Source organism: Micropterus dolomieu, linkage group LG23 (genome assembly GCF_021292245.1).
Source record: "Micropterus dolomieu isolate WLL.071019.BEF.003 ecotype Adirondacks linkage group LG23, ASM2129224v1, whole genome shotgun sequence".
In the NCBI taxonomy this organism is placed as follows: Eukaryota; Metazoa; Chordata; class Actinopteri; order Centrarchiformes; family Centrarchidae; genus Micropterus; species Micropterus dolomieu.
This window is the reverse complement of record NC_060172.1, coordinates 23,681,770-23,702,534: the sequence shown is the minus strand read 5'-3', so window position 1 is coordinate 23,702,534 and position 20,765 is coordinate 23,681,770. Positions and strand designations below refer to the sequence as shown.

Here is a 20,765-nt window from a genome sequence, read left to right as displayed (position 1 = left end):
GGGGGGGGGGGGGGGGGGGGGCACATATTGTCACATCTAAACTAATAAAGTCTAGAAAAAGTCCACCTTCATAAGTTGGTAATTGTAAACTACCCAATGAATGAACTACTGAATTAATCTCGCTAAATGCATTTAAATCAAAAATGAAAGACTTAGAGGCAGATGCCTTAATATGTAAATGCTCTTAGAGTGTAAAAATGATTTAAAATGACTTTATGAAATATTAGCTTGATAGGCACAGACAAATAACACAGAAGACTATGTGTTTGTATTTTTTTATATGTTGCTGCCTGTCTTGGCCAGGTGACCCTTGCAAAAGATGTTCTTGATCTCAATGGGACTCTCCTGGTTAAATAAAGGAGATAGAGATATATATATATATATATTGGATGGTTGGTCACATAACAAGCAATGTAAAGTTGTCCCTTCGGGCTTTGGGAAATTGGGATTAGCATTTATAACTATATTCTGACATTTAATAGACAAAGCTGCAGAACATGTCATTAACCTTACTATCCTTGCACTAAATTACACCGTAGTGTGTGCAGATTTATTCATGCACATGCTGGCCGGCTGTCATCTACATGTTAGAACTGTTTAGTCCATCCCATGTTCATTTCCTTGTTCAGTCATGTAAGGAGGACGTAAACAATAAATGAGGCGGGTGAGGAAAATCAATGGGGGCCCCCGTAAGTGTCGAAGAGTGAAACGCATTAATGAGCTCTCTGCTCATCACTGAAATCACTTTGGAGTTGGTGCATCGTTTTGACATCGTTCATTCCCATTGTTCGAATTCCTCACGGAGGTCATTATCGCCCTCTTTGCATTTTTATTTCCTCATCAAACAAATTAAAATGAAACTTAAACTGGAGGCGTTCTCTGCTCAACATAAACTATATAAAATCTATGGCTATACTATAACATTATATGAACGTATAAACAGCGTAATTTTCATTGGCTTTACATGATGTGCAAGGGTGTGTGTGTGTGTGTGTGAGTGTGTGTGTGTGTGTGTGTGTGTTTCTGTCTGTCAGGCCCTCAAATTGGTTGTACAGTATTTTAGTGTGTATTAAAGCCACGTGGCTGATGACTCTATTTGAGACTGTGTGTGTATACATGCGCGTGCGTGTGCATAGACCCATGTGAACAAGTGATTTATGGGCTGTTTTTAATCAGGCGGTAGAAAATGTTATTAGACAGCCTTCTCGCGCTCCCTTCGCCTGCAAATGAGCCGGCCCCCGCTGCACCCTGGGATAGCCTCCTGTAATTAGTTCTGCGAACTCACCTGTTACTGAGCGAGATTGAGAGGGAGGGAGGGACACTTGGAGAGGATGGACTGAGAGGGTAACAAGCAAACGGATAAACAAACAGAGAGGAGGGAGACTGGGGAGGAGGAAGGGGGATAAGGTGCAGGCGGTGAGGGAGGTCAGGGGAGGGGAAAAAAAAGGACCACAGAGGAAGAGGAGGGGGCGCACAGATGAGAAAAGACAGAGGGAAAAGAAACTGACCTCAGCACCTCTACAGCTCTTGGTTTGCTAGTCTTCTAACAAGCTAGCCAGCGTCTAGCTGACTTTTCCAGCATACATTAGGATTGGAACATTTGCTCTCAGGTGTAAAGACATAGAGTAATAAATCCACAGCATCACATGTTTGTTTACCTCCTTTCACCAATAATTTATTGGCAGATCAACATCAAGCCGTCATTTGGAAAATTGTTTTCTAAGTGCTTTCAAGCTCCCACTCTAAGAACTAAAGAATAGTGATTTAATGAGAGGCAAAATTACCTGACCCAGCTAAAGTATTGCTCTTATATTGTTTGTTGTTTGGAGGCCTTCGAGGGGTAAAAGTTTTGCTAATATTACAATAGTTCTGAATCCTAATCAATATCACTGAAGCAAAAGCAACTACTGCTGCAGCTTGTAATTACTGCTGGGCAACAATTTAATATTATGATTTATCTACTTCAAGTAGAACATAATAGGAATATTTATAATAGTATTGTTCATTGTCTAAATGAATGATTCCAAGCAAACTGCAATTCAAAAACTAAGAAAATAAGTAATTTAAAGTTGCACTACTAATATATTTATTTTAACAATTTATTTTCTAGTGACAGATGCGGTATACATTTTCCTCTTTCAGCTCAAATTCACCGCAACTTTACTGTTTTGTTTCAGTCGTGTTGCTTAGTTAACGACTAGCTAGTGAGCATAGTCTCCAAATGGATGCTAATGTTACTCTGTGTCTGCTGGATGTGTAAGTAGTTAACAGTTTGAAAAAAAATGTATGTAGTGCTCTTTCTGCTGCCCCAAAGTGGCCAATTAATCACCCCCCAATGGAATTAACACTGCTTTAAGTTTTTATTTGACTAATGGCATGCATAACAGTGGAGCACAGTAAATTTCATTAAACATGAATGTACATAATGTTTATGTGATTTTCATGGTATATATTCACATCAGAATGTATTTTAATTAATAGCATAATTTTAATTTCACCCAGCCCTAATTGCATGGCTGTGTGAAGGAGTAAAATGTCCAGATACTAAATGACTGACTTGACTTGAACCGGTGGGTCATACTGTTTCGTGACAAGGCCAAAAACACAATCCTTTAAAATGTGTCTCACCTTCCAACAACAACTTTTGAAAGTAACATTGTCTTACATATTAGATACTGGCTTGTATAGACTTGTCAAAAATATATTTTTTCAGTCTTGAACTGAACTCGCCACCCTGCCAAAATCATCATGTGACCCGAACTGACTGTAGCTGCTGGCCGCAGGCTCCCTAGTGAGCACTGCCTTGACAGCCAATCACAGCAGTGGCCTGTCATTCCCAGCCAGCCACACAAACACACACACACACACACAAATACAAAAAAACTGAAATCAACAGCACATACGTATACAATTTCCATCTGCACATATGCACATATACAAGCGCACATACACACTACACTCCTCCGACGCTCCTGACAGGCCAGTAAAAACATTATGAAAAATTCAGTAAGTCGTACCGTGGTTTGGTTTCTACCTGTCTCAGCTTTTTTGGTTGCTTTGTGTCTGTTTGTGAGAGAGTGAGAGAGAGAGAGAGAGAGAGACTGTCTGCGAGCACATTGGCATCAGTTCCGTTTCCTCCTTCTGGATATATTCAAAGTAAATGTGTGTGCACATTGGCGCACATTCGCGGAGAGTGCGTAGGGTGTATTTGATGGTGTCTGTGTTTGTACATGTTTGCACTACCTCTCAATTCATGCTGTCACGGTGGTGTGTAATTGGGTCTGAGCCAGGCGAACCTTTTGTCTGTGTGTTGCCTTGTGCTTACATCAACTATGTTGCTCTTCTAAATAACACAGCCAAGTAGACAAACCTGGAGCCAGATGTTCAGCCTCTCTGTTTCCAGCCCCTAAGCAGAGACACCAAGTGTATTTTGTTTTTCTTCCATTACTTTAAAAAGTAGTTAAGGATGCCAATGACCTTTTTCTGACATGACTGACATGATTCAAAAGTTGCTTACACTGTTGACAGGTCTTTCTTCATATATTCGATAGAGGTCTAACGTAAAGTGTGAATTGTTCAAAAGTAAATCAGGTTTGAGATCTCAGGATGGTAACAGTAAAAGTATTTTTTCTTAACTGAAGCAGGTGCCTACAGTTTTTGTGTCCTACAGGACAGGATGATCTGTCGACAGGCCAATGAAACCAACTTAATCTAGATATTACTGGCATTGGAGAATGGGGTTTCAAGCTTCTTCTTGTAGTTATTACTGAAGATTGTTCTTTGATTGCGGTTAAACTTTTGACAGGTTAAAGGTGTTGTCTCGTTGTGCTTCACACAGTTTGAAAATTACACCCCTCTTACCCTCAGCTGCCGTTGGAGAAGGTCTTTTGCACAGTAATATCCTCATGATTACTCCTTTGCAGTTCTGTTTCCTCCCACTTGACTCGAAACTTTTTCTCTATCTGACTCAGACGGTTCCTATCGGGGATGCTGTCTAGTGATTAACAGACCATATCACCATTGTAGCCTCTCTGCACAGATGAGGGAGCTGCTTCATTGGTGTTTAGACGAGCAAATAGAAAAGGGTACTTGTTAAATGACTATTGAAAAATCCTTGATAGAGAAGCAAAATAGACATTCATTTATTTGGTTGCAAATTACAAGGCATCATATATTATAGTGTGAAAATCTGCTATACTATAAAGAAATATATTCTTACCAAGTAACCAACTTAAAGCTTTTACATTTGTATATAATCTATATGATGTATGCTATATTAGATATCGTGCAAGAAAGCAAGAAAATCACTCAATCAATCACCAGCTGAGCTGAATCTGACAGATACTGATAAGTCTCTTTCTGTTATCAATGTATTACTACATGACTGGTTTAACAATTGCCTTTACTCATTAAATATGTTGCCTTTGCAGTGGGATGTAGCACCAATGCTTATTTTCCTGAATCTTAATGAGCCCAATATAAGCTTTCATTAAGATGTAATAATTTCTTCAGACATTAATGGGAGGCATTCTTTATTTCAGGTGATGGGCCTCCACTGAAAAATGCCGTGGGAAAACACTTGTAGTTTCGGAAATACACTTGTTTGATATCTTGCGGAGGGTTGTATGAGGCAACTGATGCCCCTCTCATGTCTATACAATCATGTATGAAGCCGGCTAACTTAGCTTAGAAAAGTGACTGACTGGAAACAGGGGGAAACAGCTTGCCTGGCTGTTTCCAAAGGTGGTAAAAAATCCACCCACAAGCACCTCTAAAGCTCACAGACATGTTAAATCTTGGTTATTAAAATTCGTATAAATTGTGTAAAAATGTCATGTTGTGGTTTTACTGGGAGTATATGTAGACTATTTCTTGGCAGGGACAAGTAACTTTCCCGAGTCTCTGCTAATTTCCTAGCATCTGGTCCTTGCCAAGGAATAATTTGGCACATAAACCCCCTAAAACATTTTTTACACTTGTACAGATTCTACAGAAGTCTAAAATATAGATACCTTTCAACCTCTGAGCTACATTTAATCTACAACGTGTCTTTGTGAAAAACAAAAGCTGAGTAGATTTGCAATGAATCTGCATCAGACGTAGAGTCCCTACTCTATGTCTGAGGCAGATCTTACCGGAGTTTCTTTTCCTTAGACATTTGATGCAGCGTGTTTACAACCCCACCACTATGGCGGCATTTCATGGTTGGAAAGAAATGATTGACGTACCTTGAAACCCATGGGGGCTGAGGAGATTCAAACGGGAATATTGACAGGACATTTTTTTTTTCTTACTCTGCATGTTAACAGCTTCATTAAATATATTCCATAACCGACTGAGAGGCAATAATTGGACACGTGTAAAAGTCAATTAAGCTGGAACAAATCTCTGCACACCTGCAAATACACACCCATATACAATATCTGGACATATGACATGCCAACATACAGCTGTAGTTAGTGTTGTCCTCGTCTCTTTGAAAGGATCAAGGAACTTCCCTGTGGAGCTGATTGAGTGAACGTGTGCGGTTAAAAAAGCCTTCTGTGGCAGCCTCCAAGCTCCTGCTGTGCTTTGAAAGCCTCCTCTCATTCACCAAGACATATCTTCCCGCAAAGGCGGAGGGGGAAAAAACTGTCAAATTACATACTTTGCACAGTACTCAGCACCAGATAAATCACAAACACTTTTGTTGACCACTCCGTACTTTTCTTCCAGTGTAAATGTGCATTAGGTAAGAAGGTCTTTATCATATACCACTGTGTTACCAGTTAGACATGGTTTTATTCCTCATTGATATTGGCTTTGCAAGTAGCGTTGACACGTCTGTTTGAAGAATAGTGTCCAAGCACTCAAAACAAGGTATTTCTGAAGATTGTTAATCAGTGGACAGGGCTAAATATACACTCACCTAAAGGATTATTAGGAACACCATACTAATACTGTGTTCGACCCCCTTTCGCCTTCAGAACTGCCTTAATTCTACGTGGCATTGATTCAACAAGGTGCTGAAAGCATTCTTTAGAAAGGTTGGCCCATATTGATAGGATAGCAATCTTGCAGTTGATGGAGATTTGTGGGATGCACATCCAGGGCACGAAGCTCCCGTTCCACCACATCCCAAAGATGCTCTATTGGGTTGAGATCTGGTGACTGTGGGGGCCATTTTAGTACAGTGAACTCATTGTCATGTTCAAGAAACCAATTTGAAATGATTCGAGCTTTGTGACATGGTGCATTATCCTGCTGGAAGTAGCCATCAGAGGATGGGTACATGGTGGCCATAAAGGGATGGACATGGTCAGAAACAAAGCTCAGGTAGGCTGTGGCATTTAAACGATGCCCAATTGGCACTAAGGGGCCTAAAGTGTGCCAAGAAAACATCCTCCACACCATTACACCACCACCAGCAGCCTGCATAGTGGTAACAAGGCATGATGGATCCATGTTCTCATTCTGTTTACGCCAAATTCTGACTCTACCATCTGAATGTCTCAACAGAAATCGAGACTCATCAGACCAGGCAACATTTTTCTGTCCAATTTTGGTGAGCTCTTGCAAATTGTAGCCACTTTTTCCTATTTGTAGTGGAGATGAGTGGTACCCGGAGGGGTCTTCTGCTGTTGTAGCCCATCCGCCTCAAGGTTGTGCGTGTTGTGGCTTCACAAATGCTTTGCTGCATACCTCGGTTGTAACGAGTGGTTATTTCAGTCAAAGTTGCTCTTCTATCAGCTTGAATCAGTCAGCCCATTCTCCTCTGACCTCTAGCATCAACAAGGCATTTTCGCCCACAGGACTGCCGCATACTGGATGTTTTTCCCTTTTCACACCATTCTTTGTAAACCCTAGAAATGGTTGTGCGTGAAAATCCCAGTAACTGAGCAGATTGTGAAATACTCAGACCGGCCAGTCTGGCACCAACAACCATGCCACGCTCAAAATTCCTTAAATCACCTTTCTTTCCCATTCTGACATTCAGTTTGGAGTTCAGGAGATTGTCTTGACCAGGACCACACCCCTAAATGCATTGAAGCAACTGCCATGTGATTGGTTGATTAGATAATTGCATTAATGAGAAATTGAACAGGTGTTCCTAATAATCCTTTAGGTGAGTGTATATGTATATATATTTATCTCTCTCTCTCTCTATATATATATTTAAATCACTAGGTCACAACAGAATCCATCCATATATATATATATATAACCTGTTTGCATTAATATCTTTCATTTAGTATATTCTGTTTTGACACATGTGGGTGGAATTAAGTGCTTATGATGCCACCGGTCACCTTGTTATGTAGAGGATTTCTCACCTTCAGGTGTGGGTATTTGAGGAAGACCAGCTGGAGCTGGATTAAAACATTGCCTATAAAGCATAAGGAAGTTCTGATTCAGTGTGCAGGTACTATTCTATTGTGTATTCCTTGCCCTTATTTAACAAACAGACTACCATCTTCTGTTGACAAATCGAATAGATCTCACCAAACTGATCAATTTGTAGCGCGAGCAGACATTAAATATTGAATTTCCACAGCGTGATATTTTCTTTCATGTTGGGAAAGTAACCATCTGGCTTTAGGCTGACTGCTGTTTTTTTTTTCGTTTTATCCAACATTCACTGACATCCACAAGGTCAGGCAGCTGACTGCTTCCCACAACAGGTCGCCATGTTCATCCCTGACACTCGATGTGTGTGTGTGTGTGTGTGTGTGTGTGTGTGTGTGTGTGTGTGTGGTGGGGGGGGTTGGGCCACTGGTAACAAGACAAAGTCCTTTTAAGATTAATATGAGGAGAATAAATGAGAGAAACTCTGATAAAGCATGCACGCAATAATTTGGATGCAATCTGTAACTGCTGTGGGTCTCATCCAAATGAAGCACCCTTGCCGCATGACAAAACAGAAAATAATGGATGTTATGCAGCTCACTGAATGATAAAATTGTTCTGAGGAGGCACACAAAGGTTATTCAAGTGGATTTACTGTTGAATTTGGGTTTAATGGGACCCAGGGGACTGCAGGGCATCACAAGTGTGATAGTGGATGAGAAGTGACTAACTTCTTGGGTTAATATGTAATTTTGGTGGAGCCAAGCTTGATAGAGGATAGGTTGGAGGGTAATGTATAGCCCAGGTGTTACTTTTCAGTTCATTCATCGGCCTGACTAGATTGCAGAGGACTTCCACGCCTCAGCTATCAGAGGAGAAGCTGGACAACTTCAGGTTTGCATACATAATTTTCTTGCATTTTCAGTATACCTGTGCATAACCGTTTCACTTAAAACAACAATTTCCCTCCTCAGGCACCAAGGTGTCAGAGGCCATCTTTGTCTCTGTCCCCTAGGCTCAGTAACTGGAATCTGTCCCTGCCGAGTGAAAGAGTGCAGGGCCTGGCTGGTTACTGCACCCAGGGGCCGGGCTACTCTCCAAAGGGCACATTATCTTCACTACAAATACAATTCATTGTTTGAGACTTGCAATCAAATGTGACTAAATGTGTTGTCTGTTCTAACTTCTGGATCAAATGATTTGTCTTTGGTTTTGTTTCCCATGCTGATATACAGTAAGAGTTGTGTAAATCCTCTGCATTAGTGGGAAAAGCTGTGGTCATGTCCAAAGTATTCAGAGATGAGAACATGAGCAGCAGCTGCCAGATGGCAGAATTATACTCAGCTGCAGCATTATTCTGTTTTTTAAAATATGTGTATATAATTAATTTAATAATGATCATTACAACAATTTGGGATTGGTGTTTCAGGTTAGTCTCACTAAAGTCTGGTCCTTTTTTTTTGCCTAGTTCCATCAAAAAAATCCCAGCCACTCCTGTGTGTAAGCGTAGACCTGGTTTTCCTGCGTATCTATACATCTCTCTGTTCCAACTCTATATTTTCATAAAGCATATAGAAACGAAGATAACGATAAGCCAACCAAACAGCATCACAGAATTTTTTTTTTATACATGTCACTACTTGAAAGAAAGAATTCAGCTTTGGCTCTCATGCTTTATGATGGCTCTCACAGCCTCACAACAGCAGATATTATCAAGTTTGACCACTAGTTGGGAAAAGACATTAATTAATTAAGTTAAGAGTGTGGTCAAACATGTTGCTCATGCAGGTACTGAATGCAGAGGCGGACCCAAGTAAACAGAATCAGATCAAAGGGGAAATGACGAACAGGCACTTGTATTTACTGTAAAATATGAACAATCAGTGTTGGGCAAGCTACTTGGAAAATGTAGTGAGCTAAGCTACCAGCTACTCTACATTAAATTAAGCTTCACTACACAGAAGCTATCCCCCAGTGAAATGTAGCAAGCTAAGCTACAGCCCCATGGCAAAAGTGTATATACACACACGCATACACACACACACACACACACACATTTATATTGAACCAACTTCATTCCACAGTAGCATAGAAGAAAGACTAAAAACCTGCTCCAAACAGTGTGTGTGCGCACAAGAGAGCTAAATCAGACACACAGAAACTCTCCTGCTTATTGCAATATCATTGCAGCTAAATGTATTTCCTCATGCAACAAACAAGAACCATTGTTGTTTGTATAAAGTTACTATTATCACATTATTATCCGTAATATTATTTGTTTTTTTAATAATTGTTCCTTTGAAAAGGTCTACTGCTTGTCAAAAAACAAGACATATTTTCAATGTAACATATTTTGTGTTTGTTTTTGGTTGTTTTTTTCCCTCTTTCTTTAGTTTTTATAATGTAATTTCATTGTTTATTAATTATATACTTTTTAATTGTTTATAAATGAATTAGTAGTGCTTTGGCAGCATTGCAACCTAAACATTCATGGCGTTAGGCCAGAGAGAGAGAGAGATAGAGAGAAACTCTCATCTCATGGAAACAACTTTCTGCCACAACATATCAAAGTTTCCTCCTTACTAGAGGAAGAGGTGGCCAGGCTGGACCCTGACCCTTCTCACAAGAGGTGTTACAATAACTATCACAGTAGAAAGTAAACTCAATCGCGCGTGTCTTTATTTCACTACAGCAAGTGATCAGCCCAGTGATGGGTACGTGATGTCACCGTCACGCGGAAGCGCTTCTGCCGGCTGCACGTACAGGTCCGTGTGTCGCGGTGGCCTCACTTACTGATCCTTCAGAAATGCTTCAGAAAGTGTAGTAGTGTGTGTGGAAGCTACCGCGCTACTCTGTCAGTAAAAGAGCTTCGTTACTGAAAAGCTATTTGATTTAGAAAATAGCGACACTGCCACCAAGCTACTGAGAAATGTAGTTAAACTTCTTGTAGCGACGCTACTGCCCAACACTGTGAACAATGCCTTTGGTAAGACATTTTATTTAGTGCATATTCCTATATACTATGCAGTTGCATGTAATGCAAGAAGAGCAGTAACTGTGAGAGCTAAAAATGAACGCCTACTGGCATACTGACCTCTGACTTTTACAACACACCAAAACTAGCAAGTGCATAATTTAAAAAGTCTTGCTTGCCTTGCTCTGGGAAAAAAATCTGCTGGTATACTGAGGGTCTACGTGAATATATCGTGAAAGATTTAAAATATTCTTCTACTGTAGAATGTAGGACAAAAAAAATTCTCCCGAGTAGATGTCCGCCCCCTCACTGTCAAAACATCTTTGATTATGAACTAATGACAACATTCTTTACATGTATGTGGGACCAGAAAGTAACATGTGTCATGCTTAAGACACTGTATAATGTGTAAGTCAAATTTCAAAGATTCCCGAGAGGTCACTGCTATTATAAGACAACCATTGCCCTGGCACCTCACACACTCAACACACCACATAACACTACCAAGAGGAGCAAAGTATCAGGTTCACATGGCACAGTAATTTGGGTCTTTTTTTCCCCCCTTGGAGCTGTTGATTCAGGTGTAACTATTGTCCACAGCTGGGGTGTTGTCACGTTGCTGCAGCTTTGCAAATTGTTTATTTGCCTTTCCAGACTTTCTTTAACCAGCTGTTGCAGTTTGAAATCTGTGGGGGTAAAGAAAATGTGTACATGGAGACTTTACACCAGACTGCTCAGGTGTGGCAGTGCTTTCTTTTTCACACAAAACACCCAAGTAAATAATATAGATATTTTAACTTTACTTGCCTCTCATTAGCACAAAAAAACATGAATAAACTACCCACAGCTATATGATCTGCAGACTAAAGGGTAAAAAAAGGAAAAAAGTGTAATTTTTCACAATAAATGTTATCTACAATTTGAATTTTAGTCTTTGAGCACATTTATCCATGACAAGCAAATAATGTGGCAGTGCTGTACAAATGTCCAGGATTACATGAAATGTACATTTCACCTTGCAGGAAGTTGTAATATTTAACTGCAAAAAGTGTCTAGTGGTTTGCAATAAACTGTTTTATGCTCAGTATGCTTCAACCAATGAGTCATATATTCACACCAACTAGCTGGAAGCGAGCAACCTGGTGATGTCTCTTTAAAGAGCCTGGGGTGGCTTCCTCTGAGGAATGTGTGCACTGGATAATGAAAGTGTTGGCCCAAAAAGGGGACGCCCCTGATGACCCCTTCTACTCTCAAAATTCTGTCAGAGGTCAGTTTGTGACCCACTGGTGTCAGAGTGACGGATAAGCTGCAGAATGTCACATGGTAGTACCCAAAACAACTTACAAGCAACAATAATTCACACTCTTAATACTCCCAAAACTACAATTGTTTATTTTGGATTATCCTTCATGTAGAAATACTTTGTACACATTTACATTTTTCATTTGAGAGAAACTAGTGTGAGTTTCCAATCAAACTAAAAACACTCAAGAGCTCTAGCATACATCGAAGCGGTCTAATTTCCACTTCTACTATCAGAAGGCTTAGCATTTCTAGATATGTTTCAGCTTGAACACACGGAGGGAGAAGTTCAGCCTTTTCAATATTTATAAAGTGGGAAATGATGCCATAAATAGATTAACAACAAGCGTCTCCTCGTGAAATGCTACAAAAAGAATAAAAAAATAAGGAAATGTGGAGATAAGTCAACCACTTTAAATGTTCAGTTGCTGCACATTCAGGTCTGTGCTGAGAATCTACTGTCCTGTTTCTCTTAACAATAGAGATCCAGGTCAGCGTGCAGTGGAAACGTCCAGCATCAGTGGCTCGTGCCTGTCCAGAAAGCTCTCCGTGCTGTAGCTTTAACACCTCACCCCCAATACCGGCAGGGTTGAGAGACCCACTGGCTGCATGTGAGGGGTGGGGGTCCTATTCATACATCCCTGGCCTAAATTAGGCCTTCACAACCCATCTAAAAATAACAGAGAGAGCAAAACAGCAAGAGGAACACAGAAACAGGGTCTGTGTTCACATACACTGTGCTGTGTTCAGAGTGAAGAGTGACTGAAAAAAAAGTAGCACAGTTCCTGTATGGGAATTTATCCGTGTGTGTGTACATGCTTATGTGTGTATTTCCAGTGGGTTAGGGGCTGGAGAAAGGACTCAGTACATCCCATCCTCATATATGTCCGTTCGCAAGCAGAAGAGGATCCCTCCACCCAACATGAAGATGGTGGCTCCCCAGCCGAGCCCGTAGCCCCAGTTGAACTCGTGATAAGTCTGAAGAACTGTTCCGTCGATGAACTTGATTGGGTAGAGGACCAGAGCACAGGCCTGCAGAACCACTGGAACCAAAATATAGTCAGACACAAGATTTTACTGGAAGAAAACTTTCTTGTTTATTACTAATCAATAATGAAAATGTTTAGTCACAGCCCTGCTTAACACCATCAGTACACCATTACAATACTCCCACTACTATTTCTAGTACTACAAATTGTTCCACTACTGCTACCAACACTATTACAAAACACAAATGTTATTCCTCGTGCTTAAACACTACTACAACAGTATTTGTGCTACTAATTTCACTTCTACAACCACCATCGCTACAACTTTTACTACTACCATACCCCTTACTACTACTACTATGACTGATGCCATCATATTATGATACCGTTGCAAGTACCATAATGGCTATAACTGAAATTACTGCAGGTTCTATTTTTACCTGATGTTTTTTTTTTCACTTCTCATAATTTTAACGTTTTTCAAAAACCTGTTCCTCCTTCTGGTCCTGTTACTGTGAACACCTCTGCTTTTTCTTCCTCTTCATATTGGTATCTTATTTATACACACTTTTAAAGTCCTCATTTCCCACCTTGCCAAGGAGTATGTTTGTGCATTCAGAGATCGCATTTAGTCCATAAAAATTCACAGTTCAAATAAAAAACAGGACGTTAAAGACCTGCTTAATGTAAAAACAGATCTGACAGCTAATGCACTGCTGTAAAAGCAGAAATGTGTTTTCAAAAGAGTCTGAAGGATTTTCAGCGTTGGAAAAGAGAACCGAGAGTCACTGATGGTAACCAGAGAATGGCTTTATAAAGTGATAATTTTCCTCAAGTCTGTGTTTTTCCTGCTTCAGATCATCATCAAAATGATCCTTTCTAAATTATTAATTTTAAATTAATATTTTCCCATGACAAGTACGACAATGAAAATTGTGAGCATTTTTAGGAACCTGTAGATGAAAATATCAATATGTCAAAACAGGCTTGTGTAATTTTCTTCCTCAGTGAGCCTTGTAGTATTGACATTTAGTGTGACTCGTCAGTACCAAACTTTGATTATTTTACTGCACCTCTAAAAAACTAACACTAATCAGTCTCAAATATTTAATTAAAGAAACAGTATATAGGAGATTTGAGGTGTCATTTCAATGATTTATTACTCTTTATTTATGTGATTCTTATAAAACTAATGTTGTGTATTAAACAATAGTAAAAGATATTTAGCCTGATGCATTCTGTTGACAAGCACATACAAATAATTTCATTTTCATAGGACTTTTTAAGCGAGGACCAAAAAGTGCTTTCCAGGGTAAGGTTAAAATGAAATGTAATAACAAGACATAAGATATGTTTTAGCATAAAAGGCAAAAACCCTTTTCAAGAAAAACAATCTTTGTATGACACACCTCCCAGTGGGTTTCTTGCTCAGTGGAAAGTGGGGACTCTTTTGAAGTGGCCTGTCTTTTTTCCTCTGACTTAAATATCCCAAAGTGCAGCTCCTTTGTTTTGTGAAATGTGGAACAATTTTCCAACAGTCATCGTTATTCTTTTGACCTTCATGAAGGAAAATTACTTTAATGTCTCCATCATTGTGAATACCTTTTCCCTTTAAATCATTCAGGACCATGAACTATCGGTAGCAAATGTGTTGGCGTGTGAGTGTACGTGCATGTGTGCGATCAAAGGCGTGCTGTGGCCTATTTTCTCTAACAGCTACTTCAGATCCTTTACGTGCATGCTAGGTGACTCTTGAGGAATGGGTTAGGGGTTTGTGTGACTATGACTTTCCTTCCTATTCTTCCTACAGGACGGAGCAGTGGGCGTGCAGGATGACCGACAGCAGCCCAAGAATGTGGCGATGTTGATGGAGCCCAGACAGAGCTAGCAGCCTGCTGAGGTCATATTTCCGGATAGAAAACAAATACCACACAGCCACGGTCCTGCCAAGGGGCATTTAACAGTCCAACCCCACTGCTACTGCGCTGCAGAAAACTGCGCGCCTGTACAGAGATCTTATTCTCACAAGGCTCTTAAAGCAATTATACACAGGAAAGGATAACACTGTATTCCCACTCTTTTCAGTAAATGGTCACCAGTCAAAGGCACAGCCATTAAGTTGACTGCACACACTGGTCCTTTGTGAGTGACAGATGCCTTTCAGAGACAGACAAAAACCCCTTACATTTCCCCTGAAAAGTTAGATTAAACACTATTCTGCACCGTTTGACAACATTATATATTATTAACATCTCTGCTTGTCCCAACCATTCGGTCTAATCTATTATATCGGCCACACCAATACATCAAAAGGAAAAAACTAGATGTATTGGCAATAATTTTATGCATATTTCGGCAGTAGTATATCCTCTTCCTACTGACACATTTGGTGTCAACAACACATTGTGGATTTTAATTTAAACTTAACAATGTCTTTCCACACACCATGGGTTTGAAACAATGGACACACCACACCACAGGGAATCTCAAATGTTAAATAATTAGTTTGAGATTGTGGATAATACATTTATTTGCTTTCTTGTTGAGAATTAGATGAGAAGATAGCCCGACTCTTTCCAAAAGTAAGAAAAGCTGCCTACCAGCCCCTCTACAGCTCACTAATACACAGGTTATATATCTTCTCTGTTTAATCCACACTGTGGTGGTTGTACAGGAAGTTATGTGCCAGACTATTGCTTGTCCAGGAACAGTAGGGTTTTTTGCTTTTGGACGGAGCCAGGCTGTCTTCACGCTAAGCTAAGCTAATCTTAGCTAAGCTAAGCTAAGCTGAGCTAAGCTAATTGGCTGCTGGCTTTGGCTTTCTATTTATTGGACAAATATGAGTGTGGTATCAATCAAAAGAAAGCAAATATAAGTGTATGGCTTTCACAAAATGTCAAACTATTCCTTTTAGTTTAGTCTATAGGCACCATGTAAAAATGTGTTATGCATAACAGGATATCTGTTTCTTATATAATAAAATTTTGTTTTGGAAACTGGCAACTGGGCACAGGTGGTGAGAGGTTAGTATTTTATCCCTATTGTTAAAGTAAAATAAGCACAGGCTATGAGTCAGTTATTACAGTGCCTGTATAGTAGATGGAACAATGTGTCTTGACCGCTAAACCTTGGTTTATATGTTTTATAGATAGATCCTCCCCCACCAGTGTCAAAATTCAGCTTCACCCAAAGGACCTTCTCACAAAGCATGCAGGAGAAGAGCAGTCCAATTATGATGCAGGGCTGGGTGAGGAGTCTGTGGTGGCTTTTTCCCCCCTCAGTGACTTCACTTTGTTGGTAAGTCTGCAAATTCTGCGGCGGCTTTTTCTTGGCCCGTGAGCCGGCAGTTCCCCAGACTCCACACCACAGAAAAAATTAGCTCAACCAGCAAGCCTCATTCAGCTGCTTCTTTCCTTCTGCACCCTTCTATTTAATGTAAGCACTGGAACAAAAAGCCCCCTGTCTATTATGGAAATCATTGTGGTTGTGGTGAACGTACATATGCCGTCTTTCTGTTTTCAAATGTGAATGAGCGTGATGCGTTGGAACATTGGATAAACAGTCATGCGGGGCAGAACAGTGCAAATGCTTTAAAAACTTTTGGTGGGGTAGAAAGGAAGAGAAAGACGTACCTGCAGTGAAGAGGAACACAGCTACGGTGCGGTAGTGCTGTCTTTGTGTCCCTCTGCAGAGGGAAATCAGGGCCACCAAGAAGGCCACCAGAGTTGCCACGGCTCCGGCCGCCAGCAGCACCAGGGTGGCAATCTGCCAGTCTGCAGGACGAGACACACGCAGGTTAGAGTGGAGCATCCCAACAAAAGCTCAATTCACAGGACAACACTGTTGAATGGAACCGCTGTGTTGACAAACACAAAGCGAGAGCTAATTCCACAGAGTGAAGTGAGTGAAGCAGAATGGACTCAGGCCTGCACGGTCCATCAGCAATACCTGATTAGTAACTCGGTAGCCACAGTCATTAGATTAAATATGCAAAATGTACCTGCAAGTCATCAGTTGTCAACAGCTGTCAACCTGTACATGAAGACATTAAAACAGCTGTTTCCTTTAAATGTTGTCAGTATTTTCAGATGTAATATAAAGATGTATGTATAGTATAGTGTAGTAGGCAAAGCAGACCAAAATAAATCTCCATATATTGCTGTGCTTCAGTGCAAGTTGGCCTCCCCTGCATTTATTCTCTCACACCCACAAACATAACTGATATTTTTTAGATTTCTACATGTTTATGTGTTTTTTTCTTGAATTTCAGCAGTAGTACACTGTCCAGTGCTTATCTATCTCCATCAAGGACAGGTTTACTATATTTATGTAGATTTTTACATGAAAATTAAGTTAGTACTTATATTATAAGTACTATATTTATTTCTTGGTGCTATGTAATCATTACTGTGCACTCCAAATATCATGTGTAAGCGTGTACAACACTGTGACATCTCCATGGAGTTTCTGCTTGTGGCTGCCAGCCTTTTCCGTGTCGGTTCAGCCGTGGTGGCTTTCTAACAGCACGTTTGTTCTATTTATTCCAAACAAACTCCAGTTGCTCCTGGTGGAAAAGTAAAACTCACTTCCTCTGCGTCAGAGGATTTGTCCCTGGAAAGACCTACACAACACTAGTTTGTTAAAGCATTTTAAAGCTTTTCTGAACTGAGCTTAGCTCTGTATTCAGTAAAGCACTGATACAGAGTCTGAAACCAGAAATGTATTCAGAAAAAATGTGAAATATTTCCAATTCTGCCTGCATTGTGTATTCCCTCTTTGATGGCCCACTTTTCAGTGTCAGAAGAAAGCCTAACCTCAAAAGACTCAACTCAAAGGGAGAATTTGCATTTGGTGAAGCTAACAACCTCAGCGAGCAATCTTCGCTGGGTGTGTCTCTCTCTCTTTGAGCTCCTGATTAATTTGTCTTCAGGAGGGTAAAAAGTAACTTTTCCCTAATGACACATCTGAACTCGATTTTATTTCCCCCTCATAACATCTTTGGTCCATTATGTGGTTATAATTTTGGTTTGGTCAAAAAAAAAGTCAGTATATTTTCCTATTGCTCACCACTTACTATTTATTCTGTATCTGCCAGATTACATCACTCCAACAATAGACTGTGGGGTAGAAAATGTGTATTTATTTGTGAAGAAATGCACAAATAAAGAATGTTTTAACAAACAGTTGTCTTTGTGCTATTTATTAAAAGAGACTAACAGAATAAGTTAATTCGGCTGAAGGACAGAGCTCTAAACACTGTAGTGTATGCAGAGAGTCTGACAAAAGATACAGATAACCAAAAGCATGTATTGCTACCACACAGATAGGGAGGAACATCATTGACTTTAGCAAAATCCTTTCTCAGCCTTGAGCCACATTGGGAGGGAAAGAAATATGTCTTTCTCACATGAACTGACTCCTCTTTATTCTCCATGCTCCAAAACAAATTTCATTGTACCAAAACACAGGTGCACTTTAGAATATACAAATGGCCATATTACTTAAAAGGTTACAGAATTTCATAACAGCATTAAAGACTTTACAAATCCATACAAGGTAATGATTAATTTTCCTCTTACAGACTGAAATTCAAGAATCTTGGGATGGTTATGAGAATATGTGCGTAATAAATCTGCTTTGCCTTTTGGTGAACTTCCCCTTTAACCTCAACACGCCCCTCTACTGTTGCTTTAATGAGCTCTGCAGACACTCAGAGCAACAAACCCACCTCCTATTCACCCCAACACATTCCTCAACATCAGAGAGCGGTCAGTCACATCGAGGCAATGTTTCCCTCTACATAGCTGTACATGTTTGCATCTGTGATTGTGGTCAAAGTGCACCAAAAGTCTCTCTGGCCAGTTAATATTTATGAACTGCTAAAATCCTACATATTTTTCATACTTATGGAAACCAGTAAGGACAAAACTACTAAATGTTCTTTAAATTTGTATTTAATTTTATATGGTTTGCTATTAGTCTTTTTATTACTATTTTAACAGCCAACTACAGTATGTTTAACAGAGACAAAGCTCCAGCTAATAACAACCCAACCTCCTGTACCAGCCTCCAGCCAAATGCTGGTAAATCTGGTACTTTTAATGTGGATTTCCTCCCCTGGTGAGGAAAGGAAGGGGGGTTGGAGCCATAAACACTTCTGTCATGTGGCCTCTCTGCCCAACAAAAGGCAACCTGGTGGGTCCAGTGATGCTGATGATGGGGAAGATGGTGATTGTGTCTCCTCAGACCCAGATCAAATGTTCTTGTTCTTTCTTATCCTAATCATGGAAGCTGACATTGAATTGAACTTCAAATAGTGTTAAAGCACTGATGTCAATATTTAAATGTAACAGTGATTCACTAAGCCTTTGTTGACTGAGTCACCAGTCACAGTCACTAATTGTCACAAAAAATCAACATGGTTTGAACTCATGCGTGCTCAAGTTGCTCATGAATCAGTCCAACCTTGCTGGCTGAGCAGAGCATCACAATGTGTTTGTCACAGTGACACCACGTCACTGCTCTGGTATGAAGAGAGGATATGTTTCAGCCGCAGGAGAAAGCCATGATACCTCAGCTTCTGTGCAGAGACCAACAAGCCGACTGAAACAAAAACCAGGGGAGATGATGGGCAAAGCTGCCAAACACATTTTCCTCCTTGTTTTTTAGCAAATAGGGTGTGCAGCCTTTGCGTGGCCCTAAAAACAGACCCTGAAACAAACCACTGATAACATGGCAGTGTAAAACCATCTCTACAACATACACGGATGGCATTGCTTTACGTATTATTATATAACTGGCAGAGTTTTCCCTTAAAAAAGTACGTTACTACACTACAACCTTGAGATCACAGCTTTCTAAACCATGGGGCACCTTTTCTCAAAGCAACATCATCCTAACTCCGAGTACAGAAAGTTATAAACAACAAAGGACGGTGGAATAAACCAAACACCGACTCCTACCAGATGTGAGGGTGGAGAAGCAGCTCCACTGAGCCTCCTCCGTCGGATGCCGTGCCTCGGACTGGGAGCAGGACTCCCACAAAGACAGTGAGAAATGCTCCGCGGTGACCCAGGCTGGGCTCAGCAGAGCCACCACGTCCAAACACAGCGCCAGAAAGACGCACAGCAGAGCGATGAGCTTGAAGGGCCGGAACACATACACCTCGTTCACAGACATCTTCTCATAACAGGATACACCGCTGCAGGTCAGTCAGGGTGAAGTGAGCTCGCTGGCGGTCCGTGTGCGTCTTTACCCACCATACCCTTCACTGCTTTGTGTGTGTGTGTCCAGCTGGAAAAGTTTATAGGGAGACATCCGGTTAGCTCGGATTTTCAAAATAATTGCTCTTTTGTTAGGTCACTTCATAGGCTGGTTAATTCTGAGATTACCAGAAAAATATTTCCAATAAACACGATTTCAATTAAATATAATTTCATGTAATTGTTATTTGTTATTTATACGGCTCAGTGCAGAGAAGACCAGCCCTCAATTGATGTGCTTTTATTTTGAAAGTCGCGTTAGGAAATGAGACTTGGTTACGGTCCTCGGAGGCAGCAGCGTCCTTTCAGAGGGTTGGCGAGCTGGTCACAAAGAAGTGCTTGAAGTTGTCCACACACACGCACACACAGAAACACACAGACACACACGTTTGCAAGAAGGTCGTAGGGTAGTGTTGGGTAAGACGCCCCCCCTAAGCTCAATGTCTATTTGCTGACACATAAAATAATATTTTATAGGGATTTTTTTGGATCTTGGAGATGGTCATGCTTAGTGTAACATAATATAAAGTAAAATAAATACCTACAGTTGAGAAATTAATTAGAATTTTTAATCAGATGTAAATTTTAGGAGAAAGGCATTTTTCCCAGCTAGTGGGGTAAGATGCCCCCCCCCCGAGCTTAATGTCTATTTTCTGACACATTAAAGAACATTTTATTGATTTTTTTGTATCTTTAAGAAGGCTATGCTTTGGGTAACATATTATAAAATAAAATAAACAGCTACAGTTGACAAATTAATTTGTATTTAATCAAATGTATTTTTTAGGGAAAGGCATTTTCCATATGCACTGTAAAAACTGAGACTGGGGTTAATTAATATTTAGTAAAGAAATATGAGTAACCTATACATAATAAAAAAGACTATGTGCAGTTTGGAATCATGTTGAGCTG

At 40.2% G+C, this 20,765-nt stretch overlaps 1 protein-coding gene across 1 annotated transcript; it reads right to left on the bottom strand.

Annotated features, from left to right (window-relative positions):
* Nucleotides 1-11,676: 11,676 nt before the first annotated feature.
* On the bottom strand, nt 11,677-19,863 carry LOC123963802 (transmembrane protein 47-like). The gene is made up of 3 exons (XM_046040849.1): nt 19,554-19,863; nt 16,224-16,364; nt 11,677-12,645 (listed from the first exon to the last, which is right to left on the bottom strand). Exons 1-3 carry the CDS (start codon nt 19,768-19,770, stop codon nt 12,464-12,466), a joined length of 540 nt encoding a protein of 179 aa, XP_045896805.1. The 5' UTR covers nt 19,771-19,863; the 3' UTR covers nt 11,677-12,463.
* Between the last annotated feature and the right edge of the window lie 902 nt (nt 19,864-20,765).